General features: G+C 36.4%; 1 protein-coding gene across 1 annotated transcript in view; it reads right to left on the bottom strand.

The window, feature by feature from the left end:
• Window positions 1-24,493, bottom strand: part of LOC110257883 (lysine-specific demethylase 5D-like) — a 49,571-nt gene that overhangs the window by 16,078 nt on the left and 9,000 nt on the right. Inside the window, 5 exon segments of the mRNA XM_021080883.1 lie at window positions 21,654-21,812; window positions 21,926-22,045; window positions 22,423-22,581; window positions 23,894-24,051; window positions 24,185-24,308. Coding sequence (XP_020936542.1) covers window positions 21,654-21,812; window positions 21,926-22,045; window positions 22,423-22,581; window positions 23,894-24,051; window positions 24,185-24,308 — 720 coding nt within the window.

The following is a 24,493-nucleotide window of genomic DNA, read 5'->3' as shown; positions in this document are numbered from 1 at the left end:
AAAAATGGGAGTTCCTGTCATGGCTCAATGGTTAATGAACATGACTAGTATTCATGAGGACAATGGTTTGATCACTGGCCTTGCTGAGTGGGTTAAGGATCCAGTGTTGCTGTGAGCTCTGGTGTAGGTTGTAGATGCAACTTAGACCCTAAGTTGCTGTGGCTGTGATGTAGGCTGGTGGCTATAGCTCTGATACGACCCCTAGCCTGGGAACCTCCATGTGCTGAAGGTATGGCCTTAAAAAGCCAAAAAAAAAAAAAAAAAAAAAAGAGTAATATGGGAACTGAGAAGAAAAATGATATGACAGAAAAAAATAGAATGAAGTTCTTCATTATCAGTAAATATCTTAAATGTAAATGGATTAAACTCTGATTAAAAGGAAGAGATTGTCAGAATAAAACAAGACATGATCTATTATAAAGTAGGACTTGAAGAGACTCAAATTAAAACCCCAAACATGAACAAGCTAAAAGAAAAAAAACTGAAAAACTTACTTTGTGCAAATACTAAATAAAGTAGAGATGGGGTAATTAAAGCATCAGACAAGACACACTTCCAAAATTATCCAAGACAAAAAGATATTACATATTGATTAAGAATGGTCAACCCATCAAAAAGGTAAAGTAACTATATATACACGTATAAAACCTAATGCCAATATAAAAGAAGCAAATTTACAGAATTAAGCAGATAGACAATTCTACAATAATGATCAAAGATTTAAATACTGCTATGTCAACAATGGATAGAAAAAATCAGAGCAGTTATCAATAGGAAAGTAGGAAACTTGAACAACAGTACAAACCAGATACACCAGAGTAGATATAGACAATTCCATCTATCCAACAATAGCAGAATTCATACTTCTCAGAACTATAAAACAGAACACTCCCCAGGATAAAACATGTAAAGGTATAAAATACAGAACTATAAAAACAGAACACTCCCCAGGATAAAACATGTGAAGGTATAAAATACACCTGAATGAAGTATAAAAAAACTGAAATCATAAGGTCTTTTCCTACAACAAAAAAATAAAACCAAAGGAATTCCCATAATGGTGCACTGGAAAAGAATACGACTAGGAACCATGAGGTTGTGGATTCGCTTTCTGGCCTCACTCAGTGGGTTAAGAATCTGGCACTGCCTCAGTGAGCTGTGGTGTAGGTCACAGATGTGGCTCAGATCCTATGTTACTGTGGCTGTAGCATAGGCTGGTAGCTGTAGTTCTGATTTGACCCCTAGCCTGGAAACGTCCATATGCCTTGGGTGCAGCCCTAAAAAACCAAAAAAAAAAAAAAAAAAGAAGAAGAAGAAAGGAAGGAAATAAAGGAGATAAAGGAAAGAGAGAGAGAGGAAGGGAGGAAGGAAGGAAAGAAAGAAAGAAAAAAAGGAGAAAGAAAGAAAAAGAAAACTAAAAATAGAAGTTACTGATGTGGTACAGTGGAAACAAATCTAACTAGTATCCACGAGGATGTAGGCTAGATCCCTGGCCTAGCATAGCGGGTTGGGGATCCTGCGTTGCCATGAGCTGTGGTGTAGGCCGGGAGCTGCAGCTCCAGTTCAACCCCTGGTCTGGGAATTTCCATATGCCATGGGTATGACCCTAAAAATAAAAAAAAAAAAAAACTGAAAAAATAAAAAAAGAAAAATTTTTGACCCTAAAGATAAACAACAAATGAAAACCTAAAAAATTCACAAATATGTGAAAATTAAACTATACACTTCAAAAACCATTAGTCAAAGCTGAAATCGCAAAGGAAAAAAGACACTTTGAGACAAATGAATAACACAACTGAAAAAGTTTCTCTAGCCTAAGAAAAAGACAGAAGCTCAAATGACTAAAATAAGAAACACAAATGGGTACATTACTACAAACCTCACAGAAAAAGGTTAATGAAATGACCAAACTACTAAAAAAAAGGTTATAACCTCCACAAACTGACTCAAGAAATAAAATATTTGTAGATTGATTACCATATAAAAGATTTAATTAGTAATCTAAAACTTTTCAGTACAGAAATACTCAGAGTCAGATGTATTCACCAATGAATTCTATCAAATACTTATATACGAATTACACCAATCTGACTCGAATTCACTGAAAAACCAAAAAGGACTGAACCCTCTTAAGTTTTTATTTTATGAGATCAAAGTCAGAGAAAGACAGCATAAGAAAACTACAGATACGTTATAAATATACAGAGGCAATCAAAATACTAACAAACCAAATCTAGTCTTCTGGTAAAATGATTTTATACATCATGATCCAGTGAAATTATCCCAGGAATGAGGAATGGGTCAAATGAAAAATCAATGACCTGCTGCATCTGCAGCATACAGAAGTTCCCAAACTAGGGGCTGAATAAGAGCTGTAGCTGAGGCCTACACCACAGACACAGCAACACTGGATCTGAGCCACATCTGCAACCTACACCATAGCTCATGGCGATGCTGGATCCTTAACCCACAAAGTGAGGTCAGGGACTGAATCCACTTCATCAAATATACTATGATGGATCTGTAACCCTCTGAGTCATGAAAGTAACTTGAAGCCAATCTTAATATTTTACTGTAATATAAAATTTCAAGTTATCCCAAATAGCCACTTTTCAAAAAGAACAAAGTTGTAGGACTCATAGTTTCAAATTTCTAAATATACCACAAGGCCACAGTAACCAAAACAGGGTTAGTATTTATACCAATGGAATAGAAATGATAGGTCACAAATAAACACACATTTCTATGATCAATTAATTTTGACAAGGATGCCAAAACCATTTAGTGGAGAAAGAACAGTCTCTTCAACAAATGGTGCTATGATTACTGGATATCTACCTTCAAAAGAATGTAAATGAAAAGTAAAACAAAATGGATCAAAGGTCTAAAAGTAAGAAAATACAGAGGTAAACTGCACAGCTTTGAATTTGGTTAACTGACATCAGGAGGACAGAGGACAAAAGAAAAAAAAAACATATTTTTAAAAAATGAAGACTGCTGTGAAAAGAACACTATCAAAATTCCTGTAAGGTGATATAAAGATCCTTGTAATTCTACAATCCCACTCCTAGGCATATAACCACGCAAAACCATAATTCAACAAGATACATGCACCCATATAATTCATAGCAGTACTATTCACAATAGTGAAGACATACAAACAACCTAAGTGTCCATCAACAGATGAAGGGATTAAGAGGTGATACATAAATAAAATGGAATACTACTCAGTCATCAAAAAGAATGAATTAATGCCATTTGCAGCAACATGGATGAAACTAGAGTTTCCCATACTAAGAGAAGTACGTCAGAAAGAAAAAGACAAATAGTATATGATGTCACTTAATTGTGGAAACTAAAATGCAGCACAAATGAATATATCCACACAACAGAAACAGACTTAGACATGGAGAATAGACCTGTGATTGCCAAGCAAAAGGGGGGGGGGGAGTAGGAAGGACACGAAGTTTGGGTTAGTAGATACAAACTATGACATTCAGAATGGATAAGCCGTGAAGTCCTATATAGCACAGGCAACTCTATTCAGTCTCTTGGGACAGACTATGATGGAAGATAATATAAGAAAAGGAATGTATATATGGGTATGACTGGGTCACTGTGCTGTACAGAAGAAACTGGCATGACATTGTAAATCATCTATAATATAATTAATAAATAAAAATTCTTGTAAATCATCTATTTGGTAAAGGTCTCATACTTCAAATAAATAAGAACTCCTATTAAAAAAAACAGTAATGTCAAAAAAGTATTGGCTAACATAATTCAGCAACAGAGTAGAAGGATAACACTTCATGTACAAATGGTCCAACATACAAAAATTAATGAATGTAAACCTTTCATTTGTTATGCAAACATTTCATAAGATGGAGAGGGAAAAATACAATTATCTTAGGTTATTCCAAAACAGCACATTTCCCAAAATTCAATGACTCTTCCTGATAAAAACAAGAAATGGAAAATGATAAAGAGTACAATATGAAAGATATATAACTACTCATTATTGAAATATTGAAAACTTTGCCCCAAAGATCAGAAACAGGCAAACAAGACCTCCGTCACTATTTCTGTTCAATACATAATTAGAAGTTCTACACAGAACAACAGGACAAGGGGGAAAAAAAGCCCTTAAATTTGAAAACAGAAGGTAAAATAAATCACCTGTTTTCAGACAACAGTATCCTATATGTGGACAACCTTTAAAATCTATCCAAACCCTGTCAGAACAAACAAACTTTTTAAAGTTGCATGTTACAAACCAGCCTACAAAAATCAGCTGCATTTTTGTAATACAATTAACAATCCAAAAAACACTAAAAACTACAAAATGTTGCTTAAAGACATTAAAGACAAAGAGAAGAACATGTGTGTTCATGAACTGTAAGACTTGAAATGTCAATACTAACAAAGTGTTCTACAGATTCAATGCAATCCTTATTAAAATTCAAGGAACACTGTAGAAATGTTTTAAAAAATTCCATCCTTAAATTTTTCTGATATAGAAAAACTCATTCTAAATTTCACACGGAATCTCAAAAACAACAAAGAGCCAAAACAATCTTGAAACAGTACAAAGCTGAAGGGATCACACTTCAGGAAGCTAAAGAAATCAGCATGACAAACTACAGACAAAAAGAACAGTAAGGCAGGCCAGAAATAAATTATTGCAAATACAGTCAAATAATTTCAACAACCGTCACGAGCACTTAACAGAGAAGGACTTTTCAATAAATAGAAAATATGGAAATCCACAAGCAAAATAATTGTACAAGGCTGGACCATGTACAAAATTCAACTCCAAATGAGTCAATGACATATACACACAGGGCTAAAATTTTAAAGAGCTAAAATCACAAGGCTCTTAATGCATTTCAGCAAAAATGGCAGTTAAGTACTTTAACAGATTTTTAAACCCTGAATCATCTAGGCAAATGCAAATCCAAACACAAGACAGTAGTCTAATTTCACACATTAGGATTACTATTATCAAAACAAAAAACAAACCAAAACGCAAAAGACAAAAAGAAAATATATGTTGAGTTATAAATGGAGAAACTGGAAACCTGGTTGCTGGCTAGAATATGAAATGGTACAGCTGCTATAAAAAACATATGCTGGCTTCTCAAAAAGTTAAAACACTATGGACTCCAGCAATTCTAGTTTAAGACTATAACCAAAATAACTAAAAGCAAGAACTCAAAAACAAAGAGTATAACAATGTTCACAAAAGCATTATCACAATAGCAAAAAGTTGCAAAAAATCCAAATGTCCAAAAACTTGTGAACAAACAAAACATGTTATATATATGTAAAGGAATATTATTCAGCTTTAGAACAGAATGAAATTCTGATACATGTTGCAATATTGATGAACCTTAAAGATACTATGCTAAATGAATTAATAAGCAAAATGAAATAGGCAAGACACAAAATATGACTCCATTTACATAACATATATAGAGTGGTCAAATCCAAAGGCAGAAAACAACAGTGGTTACTAGGGAGTGAAGGGAGAGGGGAATGAGAAGTGCTGTTTTGTTTTTTGTTTTTTTTTCATTTTCTTTCATTTTTTTTTTTTTTTAATTTTTCATTTTTAGGGCCATACGCACGGCATATGGAGGTTCCAAGGCTAGGGGTCTAATCAGAGCTACAGCTGCTGACATACACCACCGCCATAGCAACACAGGATCTGAGCTGCATCTTCGACCTATACACCACAGCTCGTGCCGACACCAGATCCTTGACCCACTGAAGCAAGGACAGGGATTGAACCCACAACCTCATGGTTCCTAGTTGAATTCGTTTCCACTGCACCATGGTGATGGGAACTCCGAGAAGTTATTCAATACACAAAGATTACATTTGAGATGATAAAAAATGGATGACTGTTAATATACTTAATGCCACTCAAGTATACAATTAAAAATGATTATTACAGTAAATTTAATATCATTTATATCAATATTATTTAAAAAATAAAAGACAAAAAATTCATTTAAAATAGTAAAGCATCTAAATAGCTATTTCTACAAAGAAGTTACATAAGCAGTCAACACACACATAAGAATATGTTTCTCAGTACTTATTAGAATAATACAAACCAGGAGTTTCTGTCATGGCGCAGTGGTTAACGAATCTGACTAGGAACCATGAGGTTGAGGGTTTGATCCCTGGCCTTGCTCAGTGGGTTAATGATCCAGTGTTGCCGTGAGCTGTGGTGTACGTCGCAGACCGGGCTCGGATCCTGTGTTGTTGTGCCTCTGGCGCAGGCTGGTGGCTATGGCTGCAATTAGACCCCTAGCCTGGGAACCTCCATGTGCCACGGAAGCAGCCCAAGAAAAGACAAAAAAAAAGAATAATACAAATCAAATTCACAATGAGACAATACTGTGCCTTGACCACAACCACAGAAACAGTAAATAATACGCTTACTTAAACATGTAGAAATTAGAACCCTCACTTATTAGTGGTGATATAAGTTTTGGTGATTGCTTAACAATTTAAATACAGACTAACACATGATACAGTAATTCCATTCCTAAATACGTATTTAAGAAAATCAGAAACGGTTGTTCAGCCAAAAGCATACAGGATTGTTCACATGAGAAAATTCAACACTTTCATGATAAACACATCCACTGAACCAGCAACAGAAGGGAAATACCTCAAATAAAATATATAAGGTAAAACCTATAGCTAATTTCACAATCAGTAGCGAAAGATTGAAAGCTCTTCCTTTGAAGATTACAAACAAAAATAAGAAGGCATAAACTTAATAATGAGAAAGGCACTGGACTGATTTCTGGTGGAAATGTCAAATGACACAACCACTGTGAAAAAATGGTATGGCTGCTCCTCAAAAGATTATGTTTCAGAAATCCCAGTTCCGACTATACTATTCTCCCCTCCCCCCGCAAAGTGAAGCATATAGATATTTATAGGCTGTATTTACAGCAGCACTCTTCAATACAGCCAGAAAAACAGAAGCAAATGTCCATCAAGCAGTGAACAGACAATCAAATACAAGAAATTATGACACATGCTACAATACATAAACAGTTTATAAACTATGAAAACACTACACTAGGTAAAATACACCTGCAATAGAGAACAAATATGTATAAGGATCAAAAGCCAGTCAAATTCAGAGACAGTAAAGGTACAATTGTAGTTGTCAGGGGTTAAAGGTGGAGGGGAAGTGGATAAGTATTAAATGTTTGCTGAATATGCTTTCAATGTGGCAGGATAAAAATTATGGAGACAGGTGATGGTGGTAGTTGTAGAACAATGTCATTGTACTCAATGCCACAGAGCTGTACACTTAAAACAGTTAAAATGGTAAATTTTATGTTAAGTATGTTTACCACTGTAAAAAATAAAGGCCAGGACATTGTTCCCTAATATGTCTCCATGTTTACAAAGCATTTTTCATATTAAGGTGTATTACATATAAGAGATAAATACTTTTAATAGCAAAAAAATATTTGAGAGACCTATGGGAAATAGCATTAAACATTAAATTTCACTAAAATTAAAACAAAGTTAATAGTTCACATAAAGAGGAACTCAACATCAACCCCATACATCACAGAAACATTAAGTCACAAGTAATGAAATAACTAGTTGTAAGCAGGTAACTTTAAAACTGAAAAACAACAGAAAACTCTGAGATCTAGGTTTACACTGAGTTATTATTTTTTAATTTTTATATATAGATTGTTTAGCGCCACACCCACAAAATATGGAGGCTCCCAGGTAGGAGGCTGAGTCAATTACAGCTGCAAGCGTACGCCACAGTCACAGTAACACAAGACCCAAGCAATAGCTTCTACATATATTGCAGCTCAGGGTTAACAAAGCCAGGGATCAAACCAGCATCTTCATATATATTAACTGGGTTTGTAACCTGCTGAGCCACAATGAGAACTCCTACAAGAGTTTTTAGAAATGGCATCAAAACCAAGATCCATAAAAGAAGAGAACAGACAGATTAGTTCTAGGCACAGAATGGAAGACAATGTTTGCAAATCACAAACATTACTTAGAATATATAAAGAATTCTCTACTTTAAAGAGTAGCAACCCAAATTTTTAAAAAAGGGCAAGGAATCTAAAGAATATTAAAGAAAAAAATACAAGCATGTAGTACTTCGTTCAGCAGTAATCTGAACTTCATCAATCAGTAATCTGAAAAAAGCACATAAAACCACAATGAAATTATTAAAATAAATATGTAAGGTATAGCCTCTCTGGCAAATGGTTTGGCAGTTTCTTATAAAGTCAAAAAAAAAAAATCCCTAAAGTGACTCTAACCTGTTATTTATTTATCCAAACAAATGTCTGATACAAAGACCCATAAAATGAAGGTTTATCAAAGCTCTATGTCAAAACAGAAATGTCTTTCAATTTACTAACAGGTAAGTGTGGTGTATCAATTTGAATCAACACATGAATATCTATTCTCATCTGACCCACCAGTACCACCTACTACTCATTGTTTTCCTGTCATTTCAGGGCCACACCCATGGTATATGGGTTAGGGGTCAAATCTGAGCTGCAGCTGCCAGCCTATGCCACAGCTACGGCAATACAGGATCCAAACTACATCTGCAACCTACACCACAGCTCATAGCAACACTGGGTCCTTAACACAATGAGTAAGGCCAGGGATTGAAACTGTATCCTCATGGATATTGATTGGGTTTGCTGCATTACTGCTGAGACATGATGGGAACCCCTAATCTTGCATTCGTAAGATCTTTTTCTTGTCTTGAAGAATTGTACTCATTATCAATTTTTTCCTCCAGGCTAGGGGCTGAACTGGAGCCACAGCTACTTGTCTACACCACAGCCACAACATCACAGGATCCGAGCCATGTCTGCAACCTATACCACAGCCCGTGGCAATGCCAGATCCTTAATCCACTAAGCAAGGCCAGGGATTGAACCAGCATCCTCATGGATACTAGTCAGGTTCATTTCTGCTGGGCCACAGTGGGAATTTATCTACTCACTACCTTGATTGTTCTAGCTATACTCATTCCTTGGAGATCTTATTTAGATTTCCTGCTTTAATACTACACATGTACCAATGACAAATTTATAAGATTAGATGAAGTCTTCCTTTGAAAACCAGTCTGATTTACATACACTGCCTCCTTAAATAAACACTACATATCAGATATCTCAAGGTTAGCAAAATCAAACCAAGCATTGTAGACTTTGCTTCAAATTTCCTGTCCTGTTTAGGACAACTTCCTAAATTCTTGCTATCTCTCACATCTTCCATGCACCCTGCAACTTACATATCTTCATAACTGACTTCAATCAGTTTTGGTCTTAGTTTGGAACTATAATTCTGTGGGAAGACAAACTATGTACTCCGCTTTCTTTGTCAAAGTTAAAACAAAACAAAACCACATTACTTTTTCAGTGGATTCCTGTTCTCTCCACCTGAGACTAAAATTTATTTAACAGTTGGAAAGAAGAAACAAAAAAATACAACTTAAGTTCTTAATTTCCTAATATTACTTTTCCATACACCACGCAGATTAGTAAATACATAGGAAATTCCTTTTTTTTTTAAATGCTTTTTATGGCTGCACCTGTAGGATATGGAAGTTTCCAAGCCAAGTAAAGTGTAACTATGGTTGCCAGCCTATGCCACAGCCACAAAGTGGGATCTGTGCTACATCTGCCATCTGCGATCCATTGCACAGCTGACAGGAATGCCAGATCCTTAACCCACTGAGCAAGGCCAAGGAGCAAACCCACATCTTGACATAATAGTTGGATTTGTTTCTACTGAGCCACAATGGAACTCCCGAGGCATTCTTAATACGTATTATAACATCTTTGAGAATCAGGGCTTTATAAAAATCTCTTAACTCTTGATCTTATTTTACAAGTTGAGAGACAAGGGCCTATTTTTTTTGGCCACACCCACAGCATATGGAAGTTTCCAGGTGATGAATCAAACTCACACTACAACAGTGGCCCAAGACAGAGTAGTGAGAAGACTGGATCCCTAACTGGCTGAGGTATAAAGGAACCCTCCATACTGACAAATATTTCAGACAACCACATCTTACCCATGATCTCGTTTAGGTTTCTTTACTTTTCTCTGTTCAATTATTTGATTTCTAACTTGGAAACAAGAGCAAACAGTGTTGCTGTACTGTCACTGACTGGCAGTACACTTTGGGAGGAAATACATGTGTTAATAGGATGCTCTATGCTTTGGACAAGCAGGCCCCTTAGATACTTAAGATGCAAATCTAAGGAAGTATTTCACTGACTCCAGGTTACTGTATCCTGGCTAAAATCACTGCCTTAGGATGTCTAATCTTTGTGTCTAGCAGTAATCTTAAGCAAGATGTATGCTTGATTACCCATATTCCTAGCCAAAAATCTCATATGAACTGGACTCGCCCTACCTCTTTAGAGCAGCTTCCTTGAAACTACTAAGGAATTATCCTTGGGAAGTCCCTAAATAAAACTTGAAATTCACAATTCTTATGCTGTGCAGTCTTCTTTCAATTGACAGCAAATAAATGCATATTTAATTATAACTTAAGACCACAAAAGAAAATATCAGCAGAACTAAGAACTAAAAAATATCCTATGTGCTATAGAATATGAAATCAAAGTTTGTTACAGACAGGCAAAATAAACAAAAAATCAAATTTTGCTACCAGACAGGAAAAACAAAAAATTGGATAAAATTGGTTAAGTATAATCAAGACAATTTGAATTACATATGCACACTTACTTAAAACATTTTTTAAATAGTTAAGAAGAAAGATTCCTTAATATGTTAAAAAATAAATGCACTATATTCAATGCTGAACAGAGCAGATTTATACACAACTTTATTATTGTTTAAGAGCCATTATCTCAGAAAATTAGGAAATTAGAAAATATCAGAAAACTGACATGATTACACTCATCACCAGTATTCTTCAACAATATACCACAAAACTTCCGGGTTATAAAATTCAATATACATAACTTCGATTTTCTACTACAGTACAGTCAGACATTGAAAGAAATCATAAAGTATCTCAAGATGCCTTCTAAGAAAATAAGAAAACTTCTTAGAGAATAAAACCTGTAACAATGAAACAAAAGTTCTGAAGCTGTGTTTGACTTCTATCACCTATAATTTTAATGGCCAAAACTTAAGATATAAAATAAAATTTGAGTTAGAGACTTCAACATTAAGATATGCCATTTCCCACCAAGTCTAGGTTTTGGGCAGTAAAAGTGAAAAGGGTAAAATGTATGTAAAGATAAAAATGTGCAATATTCCTCCCCTACCTACGTCTGTAAGAGAAGGAAACAAAATAAATGTCTTAAGAGCTTTTGTCCAACCAAGACTACTGGCCAGAAATCAGTGACTTGAAAATGTCTAACTTTTAAATTTACACAGTCTTGCACTGTAATGTTCTTAAGCATTTTACAGAAACATTACAACTATTCTTAAGTAGAATATATTTAAATCGAGGCTTTAGAAAAAAGCCCCACACACATAATTCAAAAAAACATAAATTCATAATAAATGAACAAAAGCCAAAAAGACAAGGGAGTAGGAGTGAAGAGTGTAAATTTGTTCAGAAACAGACCTAATAATAATAGACAGTATAATCAGTAGATATAACTATAAAATCAATACAATAAAAAAGTGGTTAAAAAGGCTTAAGAAAAATTTCCTTAATATTGACTAGAAAAATCTGAAAAATAATCAGAAACTCTAAAAACAAAACATATAATGTTAGAAATCTGAAATTCAAGAAGTGGTTTTAATAGTAATTATCTTAGGACAGCTGACAGAATTAAAAAAAAAATACGTCAGGTTAAGAATTATGAAGATAAAGTCAGAATAAAAGCTCCAGTTTAGGAGTATTCATCATGGCTCAGTAGAAATGAATCTGACTAGTACCCGTGAGGACACAGGTTCAATCTGTGGCCTCACTCAGTGGTTAAGGATGTGGCATTCCGTGAGCTGTGGTGCAGTTCACAGACATGGCTTGGAACCCATGCTGCTGTGGCTGTGTTGTAGACCAGAAGATGTAGCTCAGATTCAGGCCCTAGCCTGAGAGCCTCCATATGCCTCAGGTGCAGCCTAAAAAGACCAAAAAAAAAAAAAAAAAAAAAAGTCCAGATTATAGGATTTTATGAAAGATTGGAGAAAAGGGTTCACTAAAATGGTTGATAGCTAAAGTTTCCAGAATGAATGGAAGTTGAATTTTCAGATTTAAGCAGTACTATGAATCTCCAGTATGTTAAACTGAAAAGTCACATCTCATACATCAAGAAAAATGCAGTAAGCCACAAGAAAGAGCTCTAACAGCAGCCAGAGAGGAAAAGCAAATTATTCATAAATGAATGTCATATTCACAAAATAACTTTCAAGCTTGATTTGTATATATCAGAAAAACGTTTCTTTAAAAAAAAGTGTAAAAAATACATTTTTGATGAAGAGTAAAGAAACTACATAATACCTCTATTTAAGCAATTTCTAAAGAATTTACTTCAGAAAAAAGAAATACAGCCCACATGAAAAGATCTGAGTTTCAAGAAAGATAAACAAAAATGAAAAAAAGGTACACAGGTACATATATCTATATTAAACCTGAAAATATTAAACAATAAAAGCAAAGACAGAAATTTTACACATGTCAGAAGGGAGTGGAAAAGAACAGTTAATATTCTACACTGATGGGAAGGATATCCAATTTAAATGCTAAGTTACATTTACAAAAAAGTATATACATATACATGGACTTCCTGCTATGGTGCAGTGGGTTAAGGATCCAGGACTGTTGCACCTGTGGCACAGGTTGTAGCTACAGCTCAGATTTGATCCTTGGCCTGGTTCCACATGCCCTGGGTGCAGCCAAAAAAGAAAACAGTAACAACAGTAAAAGAAAAAACTCCAAAGGATATACACAGGTATGAGTGTGTTATGTATGTGTGTTTATACATACATATATATTCACATGCTGTAACTGCCACACTGAGGTTATTAAAAATGGAATGAGAAAAAAAAGTTAAAAAAAATGAAGAAAACCTAAAAGTTAAATTAAGAGCCAAATTAGTAAAAACAGCTCCAAATCTTAAGTAATTAGAATATGTGAAAACCAAATGACTTTAGTTGAAGATAAAAATCCTTCACTTGCATTTTTTAAAAAATCAAGTTCTATGTTAATTATAAGGAACACACCTAAAACTTAAGTACAAAGAAAGATAGGTACTGAGTAAAAAAGTGACCTAGGTCCTGAAAGAAACTAATAGGCATGGAATTCAGTAGCAGGAAGAAACCACTATTTATTTTATTAAATTTATAAAATTAATGAGGCTATAATCCCATCACGAAGGGGGATATTATATACAGATTTACTGCATGTACTCATGTATCATACACATAAAACACATACACATACACTTAAGCTTTTACTATGTGTTACAAATAGTTAGGGACTTATACTAATAGTTTATAAACAATATGAATTGTATAGTTTAGAAATCAACAGTTTGAAATACCTCATGAAAAAAGTGGTAAAATGGATGAAGACATGAATTGCTAAATTTTCTCGGTTTGATGTAACTTGGCAGACCCTACTGAATCTACTTCCAAATACATAACCTAGAAATTCTTGCTTCAAAAGACACATTAAACAGTGCTCAGACACTGTTAAAAATAGCCAAATAGTGGGAGCAAACCAACAGAAAAACTGATAAACTATAGTATCATCTTATAATAAAATATAGAGTACTAAAAACCAGATGAATTAAAACATAAGCATACAAATGATTTTTCAAAGCATGATATTGACTGAAAAAGGTAAGGCAGATGTAGACACAGCATAACATTTATAAAGGGAAAAAACTAAGCAATGTGCTTTTTAGAAATACATACATATGTAATTATGGGAAGACACTGGAGATACTGGGGTTCTGGTTCCAGAACACTGCAATAAAGTGAATACCACAATAAAGTGCAATAAAATTCATACATTTTTTGTTTGTTTTCCAGTGCACATAAAACTTATGTTTTACTATACCATTATCTATCAAGTATGCAACAGGATTACGTCTAAAAAAAGAACATACTTAAATTAAGAGACACTCTTAAGAGTTCCCATTGTGGCTCAACGGGTTAAAAACCTAGTATCAATGAGGATACAGGTTTGCTCAATGAATTAACGATATGGTGTTTCTGTTAGCTGTGGTGTAGATTAGAAATGTGGCTTGGATCTGGTGTTGCTATGGCTGTAGTGATGGCTGGCAGCTGCAGCTCTAATCTGGCATATGGAATATGGTTATTTCCATACGCCAGTGCAAACCTTAAAAAAAGACACTCTTGCAAAAACATGCTAACCATCACTCAGCCTTCGGTGAACTGTAATATTCTTTTTTTGCAATAGTAACATCAAGTATCAGTGACCATTTATCATAATAATGGAAAACTCTGAAATATTGTGAGAATGACCAAAATGTGACAGAGACATGAAGAACACAAATGCTGTTGGAAAAATGGTGATGTTCCCACATATCTTCAGTATGTTAAAAACACACTATCTGTGGAGCATAAAACAAGGTATGCCTATAATCACTGAAAAACTGCAAGAAAACTACAACTACAAAAGTCATTACTGTCTCCGTTTTTGAGTTACTGAGGGCAGGCATGGAGATATATGGAAAGAGATGAAGCTGTATCAGAAATGTCAGTCATAGATTAAAATTCTGGGTTCAAGGACATTATTTAATGTGAAGTTAAAATATCAAAATATCACAATTAATTTTTGCAACTTACAAAAAGCAATATGCAGTATGAATATCAAATTGTTAATAAGGGAAGATATGGGTGCTTCTTTTTTCATTTTTTTTTAACCACCTCACCCAGAATAATTTTGTCTCTGCAACAAAGGAGGAATTTCTAACAGGACTTAGATGGGAGATGGGATTAAGATGGCAGAATAGAAGGACTGAAGCTCAACTCCTCTCCTAAAAACAACAAAATTCACAACTAAAGGCTGAGCAATCTTCAACCAAATGGACCAGAAACCTTAAAAAAGATATCCTACTCCAGAAGAAAAAGAGGACACATCAAGAGGTAGGAGGGGTGATTTCATGATATAAACAACCTGATACCTCCCAGGTGGGAAGCTCCACAGACTGGAAACTAACTGGTTCACAGACACTCACCTACAGGAGTGAGAGTTCTGAGCCACACATTAAACTCTCACATGTGGGGATCTGGCACTGGGAGAAAGAAGAATCTGGCATTGAAGGCGAGTAGGGCTTGTGTGCAAGAGCTCCACAGGACTGGGGGAAACGGAGACCCCATTCTTAAAAGGCGCACACAGACTTTCACGTGCACTGAGTCCAGGGCAAAGCAAAGTCTCCAAGGGAATCTGGGTCACACGTGACTGCAGTTCTTGGAGGATCTCCTGGGAAAACGGGTGAACGTGGCTTGTTGTGAGGGGAGGACGTTGAAAGCAAAGCTCTTGGGAATATTCAGCAGCCACACCTTTCTCTGGAGGGGGCCATTTTGGGAAAATGACAGGCCCCAACAGTCAGTCAGCTGCTGAGAGGCCCCAGGGCAGACGCCAGAAGCTAGAGCAGCTACAACTCTATTATCTGTAAAAAGTCACCACACCAAAAACCTATAAAAATGAAAAGACAGAGAAAAATAACTTTGATGAGGGAGATAGGGCAACCTCAGAAAATCACCTCAGTGATGAGGAGATTCTCAGCCTCCAGGAGAAAGACTTTATAGATTGTTGATGCGGAAGATGATGCAAGACATTGGAAATAAACTGGAGGCCAAGATGGATAACTTACAGGACACACGGAGAAAAGAGATACAAGACATCAACATAAACCAGAGGAGATGCAAAATGCATAACTGAAATAAGAAATTCACTAGAAGCAGCTAACAGCGGAATACAGGAGGCAGAAGAACGAATAAGTGAGGTGGAGGACAGATTAGTAGAAATTATGGGTGCAGAACAGACAAGAGAAGAAAGACTGAAAACAAATGAAGAGTCTCAGAGAACTGTGGGACAACATTAAACACACTAATATCTCTATTAGAGGGGTGCCAGACGGAGAAGAGAGAGAGAAGGTGAGAGAAAAATATTCCAAGAGATAATAGCCGAGAACTTCCCTGACATGGGGAAGGAATCACTCACTCAAATCCAGAAAGCACAAGGAGTATCATATAAAATAATCCCAAGGAGGAATACACCGAGACACATATTAATCAAACTGACCAAAATTAAACACAAAGAGAAAAATTTGAAAGCAGCTAGGGAAAAAAAAACAAGTAACATAACAAGGGGACCCCGACCAGGTTATTGGCAGATTTTTCAGCAGAATCTCTGCAGTCCAGAAGGGAGTGGCATGATATACTTCACGTGATGAAAGGAAAATACCTCCAAGATTACTCTACCCAGCAAGGCTCTCATTCAGATTTGAAGGAGAAATCAAAACCTTCACAGATAAGCAAAAGCTGAGAGAATTCAGCAACACTAAACCAGCCTTACAACAAATACTAAAGGAACTTCAGTAGGCAGAAAAGAAAAGACAGCAACACGAAAAAAAAAAACTCCACAAATGACAAGGCTCACCAGTAAAGGTATATACACAGTAAAGATATGAAATCATCCATGCACAATTATGCCACCAAAATCAGAAATCACGAGAAGAGGTGGGTACAAACCAAGACATTGGAGATGAGCTTGGAATTAGGAGAATTAGGAGAACAACTTAAAACAATCTCATATACATATAGACTCATATCAAAACTTCAAAATAACTGCAAACAAAAAGTCTACAACTGATACACAAAGTAAAATCAACTCAAATGCAGCACTAAAGACAGTCCTCAAACCAGAAGAGGAGAGAACAAGAGAAGGAAAGAAAAAAGAGCAAGAAAAACAAATCCAAAGCAATTAATAAAATGGCAATAAGAACATGCATATCAATAATTACCTTAAATGTGAATGGACTAAACACCCCAGCCAAAAGACATAGACTGGCTGAATGGATACAAAAACAAGACCCATATATATGCTAACTTCAAGAGACCCACTTCACTTCTAGGGACACATACAAATTGAAAGTGAGAGGATGGAAGAAATTATTTCATGCAAACGGGTATCAAAAGAAAGCTTGAGTAGCCATACTCATATCAGACAAACTAGACGTTAAAATGAAGAATATTTTAAGGGACAAGAAAGGATATTACATAATGACCAAAGGATCAATCCAAGAAGAAGATATAACAATTTTAAATTATCTACGCACCCAACATAGGTTCACCACAATATATAAGGCAACTGCTAACAACCTTAAAAGGACAAATCGACAATAACACAATACAGTGGGGGACTTTAACACCCCACTCACAGCAATGGACCGATCAACCAGACAGAAAATCAATAAGGACACACAGGCCCTGAATGAAGCATTAAACCAGATGGACTTAATCAACATTTATAGGACATTCCATCCAAAAGCAACAGAATACATATTCTTCTCAAGTGCACATGGAACATTCTCTAAGATTGATCATATCCTGGGCTACAAATACAACCTCAGCAACTTTAAGAAAATTGAAATCATATCAAGCATCTTTTCCGACCACAAATGCTATATGACTGGAAATCAACAAGAAAAAAACTGCAAAAAACACAAACACGTGGAGACAAAACAACATGCTACTAAACAACCAATGGATCACTGAAGAAATCAAAGAGGAAATTAAAAAATACCTAGAAGCAAATAACAACAAAGATATGACACTCCAAAAGCTGTGGGATGCAGCAAAAGCCATTCTAAGAGGCAAGTTTATAGCAATAAAGGCCCACCTCAGGGAACAAGAAAAAGCTCAAATAATGAAGCTAACTTTACATCTAAAGCAGCTCCAGAGAGAAAAACAGATAAGACCTACAGTTACTAGAAAGAAAGAAATCATAAAAATCACAGTAGAAATCAATGTAACAGAAACAAAGAAAACTACAGAAAAGATCAATGAAACAATAAGCTGGTTCTTTAAAAGATCAACAAAATTAATAAAACCCTAGCCAGATTTATCAAGGAAAAAAAAAAATCAGTAAAATAGAAATGAAAAAGGAGAGGTAACAACAGACATCACAGAAATACAAAGGATCATAAGAGAATACTATATGCAAATATACGCCAATAAAATGGAAAACCTAGTGGAAATGGACAAATTCTTAGAAAGGTACAATCTTCCAATAGTAAAACAAGATGAAACAGAAAGGAAGGATGGACCAATCACAAGAACTGAAATTGAAACGGTGATTAAAAAACTTCCAACCAACAAAAGTCCAGGACCAGATGGTTTCGTAGGCAAAACAACAAAAGTCCAGGACCAGATGGCTTCACAGGCAAATTCCAACAAACATTTAGAGAAAAGCTAACACCTCTTCTTCTGAAACTATTTCAAAAAATTGCAGAGGAAGGGATACTCCCAAACTTATTCTATGAGGCCACCATCACCCTGATACCAAAACCAGACAAAGATACCACACACACAATAAAAAACCACAGGCCAATTTCACTGATGAACACCAACGCAAAAATCCTCAACAAAATACTAGCAAACTGCATCCAACAATACATTAAAAGGACTGTACATTATGACCAAGTGGGATTTATCCCAGGGATGCAAGGGTTCTTCAATATCTGCAAATCTATCAGTGTGATACACCACATTAACAAACTGAAGAACAAAAATCATTATGATCCCCTCAATAGACGTGGAAAAGCCTTTGACAAAATCCAACACCCATTTCTGATAAAAACCCTTCAGAAGGTGGGCACAGAGGGAACCTACCTCAACATGATAAAGGCCATGTGTGACAAACCCACAGTGAATATCAATCTCAATGGTGAAAAGCTGAAAGAATTCCTGCTGAGATCAGGAACAAGCCAAGGATGTCCGTTCTCACCACTACTCTTCAACATAGCTTTGGAAGTCCTAGCCATGGCAATCAGAGAAGTGAAAGAGATAAAAGGAATCCAAACTGGAAAGGAAGAGGTAAAACTATCCCTGTTTGCAGATGACATGATACTATACCTAGAGAATCCTAAAGACGCTACCAGAAAACTTTTAGAGCTTATCCACAAATTTGGCAAAGTTGTAGGATACAAAATTAATACAAAGAAATCAATGGCATTTCTATACACTAACAATGTAGGGAAGCAAATCCGTTTCCCATCACATCCAAAAGAATAAATTACCTAGGAGTAAACAAACCTACCTAGAGAGACAAAAGACCTGTACTCTGAAAACTATAAGATACTGATGAAAGAAATCAAAGGTGACACAAACAGATGGAAAGAAATACCACGTTCGTGGACTGGAAGAGTTAATATTATCAAAATGACTACACTACCTAAGCCAATCTACAGATTCAATGCAATCCCTATCAAAGTACCAAGGACAGTTTTCACAGAACTCGAACAAAATATTGTAAAGTTTGTGTGGAAGCACAAAAGACCCAGAATAGCCAAAGACATCCTGAAAAAGAAAAATGGAGCTGGAAGAATCAGGCTCCCGGACTGACAAAGCAACAATCATCAAAACTGTATGGCAGTGGCACAAAGACAGAAATGTAGATCAGTGGAACTGGACAGAAAGCCCAGAATTAAACCCACACACCTACAGCCAACTCATCTATGACAAAGGAGGCAAAAACATACAATGGAGAAAGGACAGCTTGTTCAATAAGTGGTGCTGGGAAAAATGGACAGCCACATGGAAAAGAATGAAATTAGAACACTCCCTAACACCATACACAAAAATGAACTCCAAATGGATTAAAGACCTAGATATAAGACCAGACACTATAAAACTCTTAGAGGAAAACATAGGCCAAACACTCTGACAGAAACAACAGTAACATCTTCTCAGATCCACCTCTTAAGAGTATTAACAATAAAAGAAAAATAAACAAATGGGACCTAATCAAACCTAAAAGTTTCTGCACAGCAAAGGAAACCCTAAACAAAACAAAAAGACAACCCACAGAATGGGAGAAAATCTTTGCAAGTGAATCGACTGACAAGGGATTCATCTCCAAATTTATAAACAACTTCTGCAGCTCCATACCAAAAAAACAAACAACCTCATCAAAAAATGGGCAGATCTAAACAGACAGTTCTCCAAAGAAGACATACAGATGGCCCCAAAAAACACATGAAAAGGTGTTCAACATCACTCATTATTAGAGAGATGCAAATCGAAACCTCTCTGAGGTACCACCCTACACCAGCCAGAATGGCCATCATCCAAAAGTCTACAAACAGTAAGTACTGGAGAGGGTGTGGAGAAAAAGGAACCCTAAGATATGGTTGGTGGGATTGAAAATTGGTGCAACCACTATGAAAAGCTGTATGGAGATTCCTCAGAAAACTAAACATAGAACTACCATTTGATTCAGCAATCCCACTCCTGGGCATCTATCCAGAGAAAACCCCAACTCGCAAAAACACACGTACTCCAATGCTCACTTCAGCACTATTTGCAAGAACCAAAACATGGAAACAACCTAAATGTCCATCAACAGAGGAGTGGCTGAAGAAGATGTGGTACATACACACAATGGAATATTACTCAGCCATTAAGAGGAACAAAATACCAGAATTTTTAGCAACACGGATGGACCTAGAAATTATCATGCTAAGTGAAGTCAGCCATGCAATGAGACACCCACATCAAATGCTTTCACTGACATGTGGAATCTGAAAAAAAGACAGACTGAACTTCTTTGCAGAACAGACCAAAGCTGACTCACAGACATTGAAAAGCTCATGGTCTCCAAAGGATACAGTTTGGGGGATAGGGGGATATGCTTGGGTTGTAAGATGGAAATCCTGTGAAATTGGATTGTTATGATCATTATATAACTACAGATGTGATAAATTCATTTGAGAAAAAATAATAAAATAAATAAATAAGTAAATTGGTCTCTGACTATGTAAGGTATCACCCTGTATTTTAAGAAAAAATTTGCGATTTCTATGCCACTGGAGTAATATACACAATACACAAACTGTATTTGTGAAAGCTCAATGACATTTATTGATAACCCTCCTACTTCTTTCAAACTATACCTATGAATAACCTGACCAAAGTATTTGTTTTTCAATCATTCAGATAACCAAAAGACAGTAAACTTCTAATATTTACAGGAAGGTGCAAGATGGACCACTGTGGTTCCCAACTGGTAACTGCAATATATCCTACTATGGTCCTTAAATGACCCCTCCTAGCCATGTTCTTTTTGTTTTTCGTGTTCCCATTTTTACTGGAGAAATGTCTTTCCTCGTGTTTGTCCTCACAGTCTAAGACAAAACTGAATTTCTGTCTTTTTAGGGCTGCACCCACAGCATATGGAAGTTCCCAGGCTAGAGGTCACTTCAGAGCTACATCTGCCTGCCTACACCACAACCACAGCAACACCAGATCCTTTAACCCACTAAGCAAGGCCAGGGATTGAAAACTCATTGTCATGTATGCTAGTTGGGTTCTTAATCCACTGAAGCACAATGGGAGTGCCCATATTGTTAATTAATATGAATTACCAACCATATTACCTCCTCCTCAGGGGAAAGGTTCTCTTTGCTATTGCAGAAAGGAAAACCACTGCCAAATTCTTGAGAATCAATGTCTGCTCCATACTCAACTGTCACATCCTCCTCAATGCTGCTCACCAGCCTCCAGAATTCTTTCTCCACAAGTTCTGAAGGTACCATCAGTAATAATAGTATGAAAGATGATCACAGCCCATTGTACTCTGCCTCATATATCCACAATGACTAAAACTTTTAGACATAAATCCCTATGTCCCCATTCCACAATCATATACATGAACAGGCATGTTGAAGTAGTCCGACTTGAAGGAATCAGCCATTTCACCAAAGCTCTGCAAAGTGTACTCCTGGGTAGCCTGCTCAAAGCCAAAGGCTTCAGGGGGTCTCTTACACTCCTGAAATACAAAATGTCTCAGCAAGACAGAATCAACAAAGAACAATCCCCATCCTCCAAAATCAACTAGAGATAATTCTTGTTTTCTCAGGTAGAATAGTTTCTTTAATATCAACTAAACATTTATTTTTATTTCTTTCATTTATAACATCTGAATTACAGTTCTTCCTCTCTGTCTTAAGTCTCTGCCATTCTACAGCTGATCCATCCAACCATTCTCTCACTTACTATGTCACTAACAGCAGCCATTTAAAACCTAACAGAAATACTAACCTAGAAAACAAGAGGAACCTGCTCTATTTTCCCCAATCAAGAGGTTCGATTAAAAAAACAACAACCAAGAACTAAATCTGAAACATCTATGGTGGACAATCTTACCTCCATGATACACTTTGGACACCTCCAGGCCCCTCTGGGGATTTCAGGAAGGGGTGACAATAGGCAGAAGATGTGGTAACTATCGTCACAGCCACCACAGAGAAGACGTTTATCATCTTCATCCCCCTGGGAGCACATTCGACAAACATATGAGTCAATCTACCAGGAAAAATAAAATAAGAGTATAAGCTGCTTGTGCCATGAAAATACACTCCAGGATTCTAAATCATTTGTTTTACACACCTGTGTCAGAAAACTATGCAATGTTTCAATCATGACTTCACTCAGAAGTTCATTATCTTGTGAAAAACATAACAAGACTAAATGATGTTAAGAAATAAAGCATAATTAACGTCTTTGGGGAGCAATAAAGAGTAGAATTTATTATAAAACAGTGTACATTGAATAATAATGAATCTTTACTGTAAGAATCAATGGTACAAAATCAAATCATTACCACAGAAACTAGCATGGCTCATTCAAAGAAGGACACGTAATTAGTAATCACTGGTAGAATCTACAAGTTGAATATAAATAGGTCAGATGATCCACTATACATTTATACTTGCTGTTCTAATATAAGGTTTAACTGCTTTCCATTTCATTCTAAAGTGTCTTCAGAAACAAACAGGTCTTTCACATAATTTATATTTAATCGTATCATCTCCTTCCATTGTGAGATGTAATGGTTCAGAAAATGCTCATCACCAGATTTGAAAACAGCAGTTTGGAGGAAACTGCTGTTTCTATGGCCATACCCATGGCCTATGGAGGTTCCCCAAGCTAGGGGGTTGAATGTGAGCTCTAGCTGCAGGTCTACACCACAGCAACAACACCACCATATTTGAGCAGTGTCTGCAACCTACATTACAACTCACAGGAGCGCCAGATCCTTAACCAAATGAGCAAGCCCAGAGATTGAACCCACATCCTCAAGGACACTACGTCAGGTTCTTAACCCACTGAGCCACAATAGGAACTCCTGCAAGAAAGTTCTAAGAGTATATGAATACTGCTCTGACTACGATGTTTAAATATGCTCTTTTCCCCTCTTGGCCGTCAGCTTCTCTGTATATAAAGGTGTCAAAAGTAAACTTAAGGAAGGAGAAACTAAGACAGGATAAAATAACATTAGCATCCATTTAGTCCTGATAGTTCATAAACAATGTTAAGAGTGCTCACAGGAGTTCCCATCATGGCTCCGTGGTTAACGAATCTGACTAGGAACCCTGAGGTTGCGGGTTCGATCCCTGGCCTTGCTCAGTGGATTAAGGATCCAGTGTTTCCGTGAGCTGTGGTGCAGGTCACAGACACAGCTCAGATCCCTGTGTTGCCGTGGCTCCAGTGTAGGCTGGCGGCTACAGCTCCAATTTGACCCCTAGCCTGGGAACCTCCATATGCTGCAGGAGCAGCCCTAGAAATGGCAAAAAGACAAAAAGAAAAAAGAAAAAAAGAAAAGAAAAGAGCTTACAAATTGGGTACTGCTGTGATTTTCTCTTAGCTGCATGGTCATCTTGGGGCAGGGCTCTAGGCTGTGACTCAAGTCCTCCTTTGGCAGTGTTGACATCACTTTCCTATTCCCACTAGGTTCCTTCTTCATTGTAACAGTGGAGGGGCATATGACCCCTTCTCCATCTAGGGGAGTCAGATACAAACCTGAAACAAGTAAATCCACCTTCCATCAAAATTAACAAAACAATCTCCTTAGTACCCTCTTTAGTACTTTACCCATCACTTTGCTCCTCAGCCTATTAGGCTTTACTTTTCTTCCTAAAAGTCTTCTCCTTGGCCACAAGGCCCAAGCCCATCATCTTGGGGCCAGCCCCAAAGATCTGTAACTTCTTCAGCTCTGGATTTTTCTCAATGTCTTCTTCTGTGGGCTCTGGCTATTGAAAAAATTTCAGAGAAGGAAGTTAGTTTTACTTAAACAGGCTTTTTAGGCAAGATCTAGATTTTAAAATTTGTTAAAACAGTCTGGCTGTAAAAAGGTCACAGAGATTAAAATCAGTTAGCCTCCAACCTGTTTTTGCCCATTTTTTTCTTTTTTTTGGGGGGGTGGCATGGCACATGG

This window comes from Sus scrofa, chromosome Y, assembly GCF_000003025.6.
Source record: "Sus scrofa isolate TJ Tabasco breed Duroc chromosome Y, Sscrofa11.1, whole genome shotgun sequence".
Lineage (NCBI taxonomy): Eukaryota > Metazoa > Chordata > Mammalia > Artiodactyla > Suidae > Sus > Sus scrofa.
The sequence above is the reverse complement of the archived record's forward strand: the minus strand, read 5'-3'. Positions and strand labels throughout refer to the sequence as shown.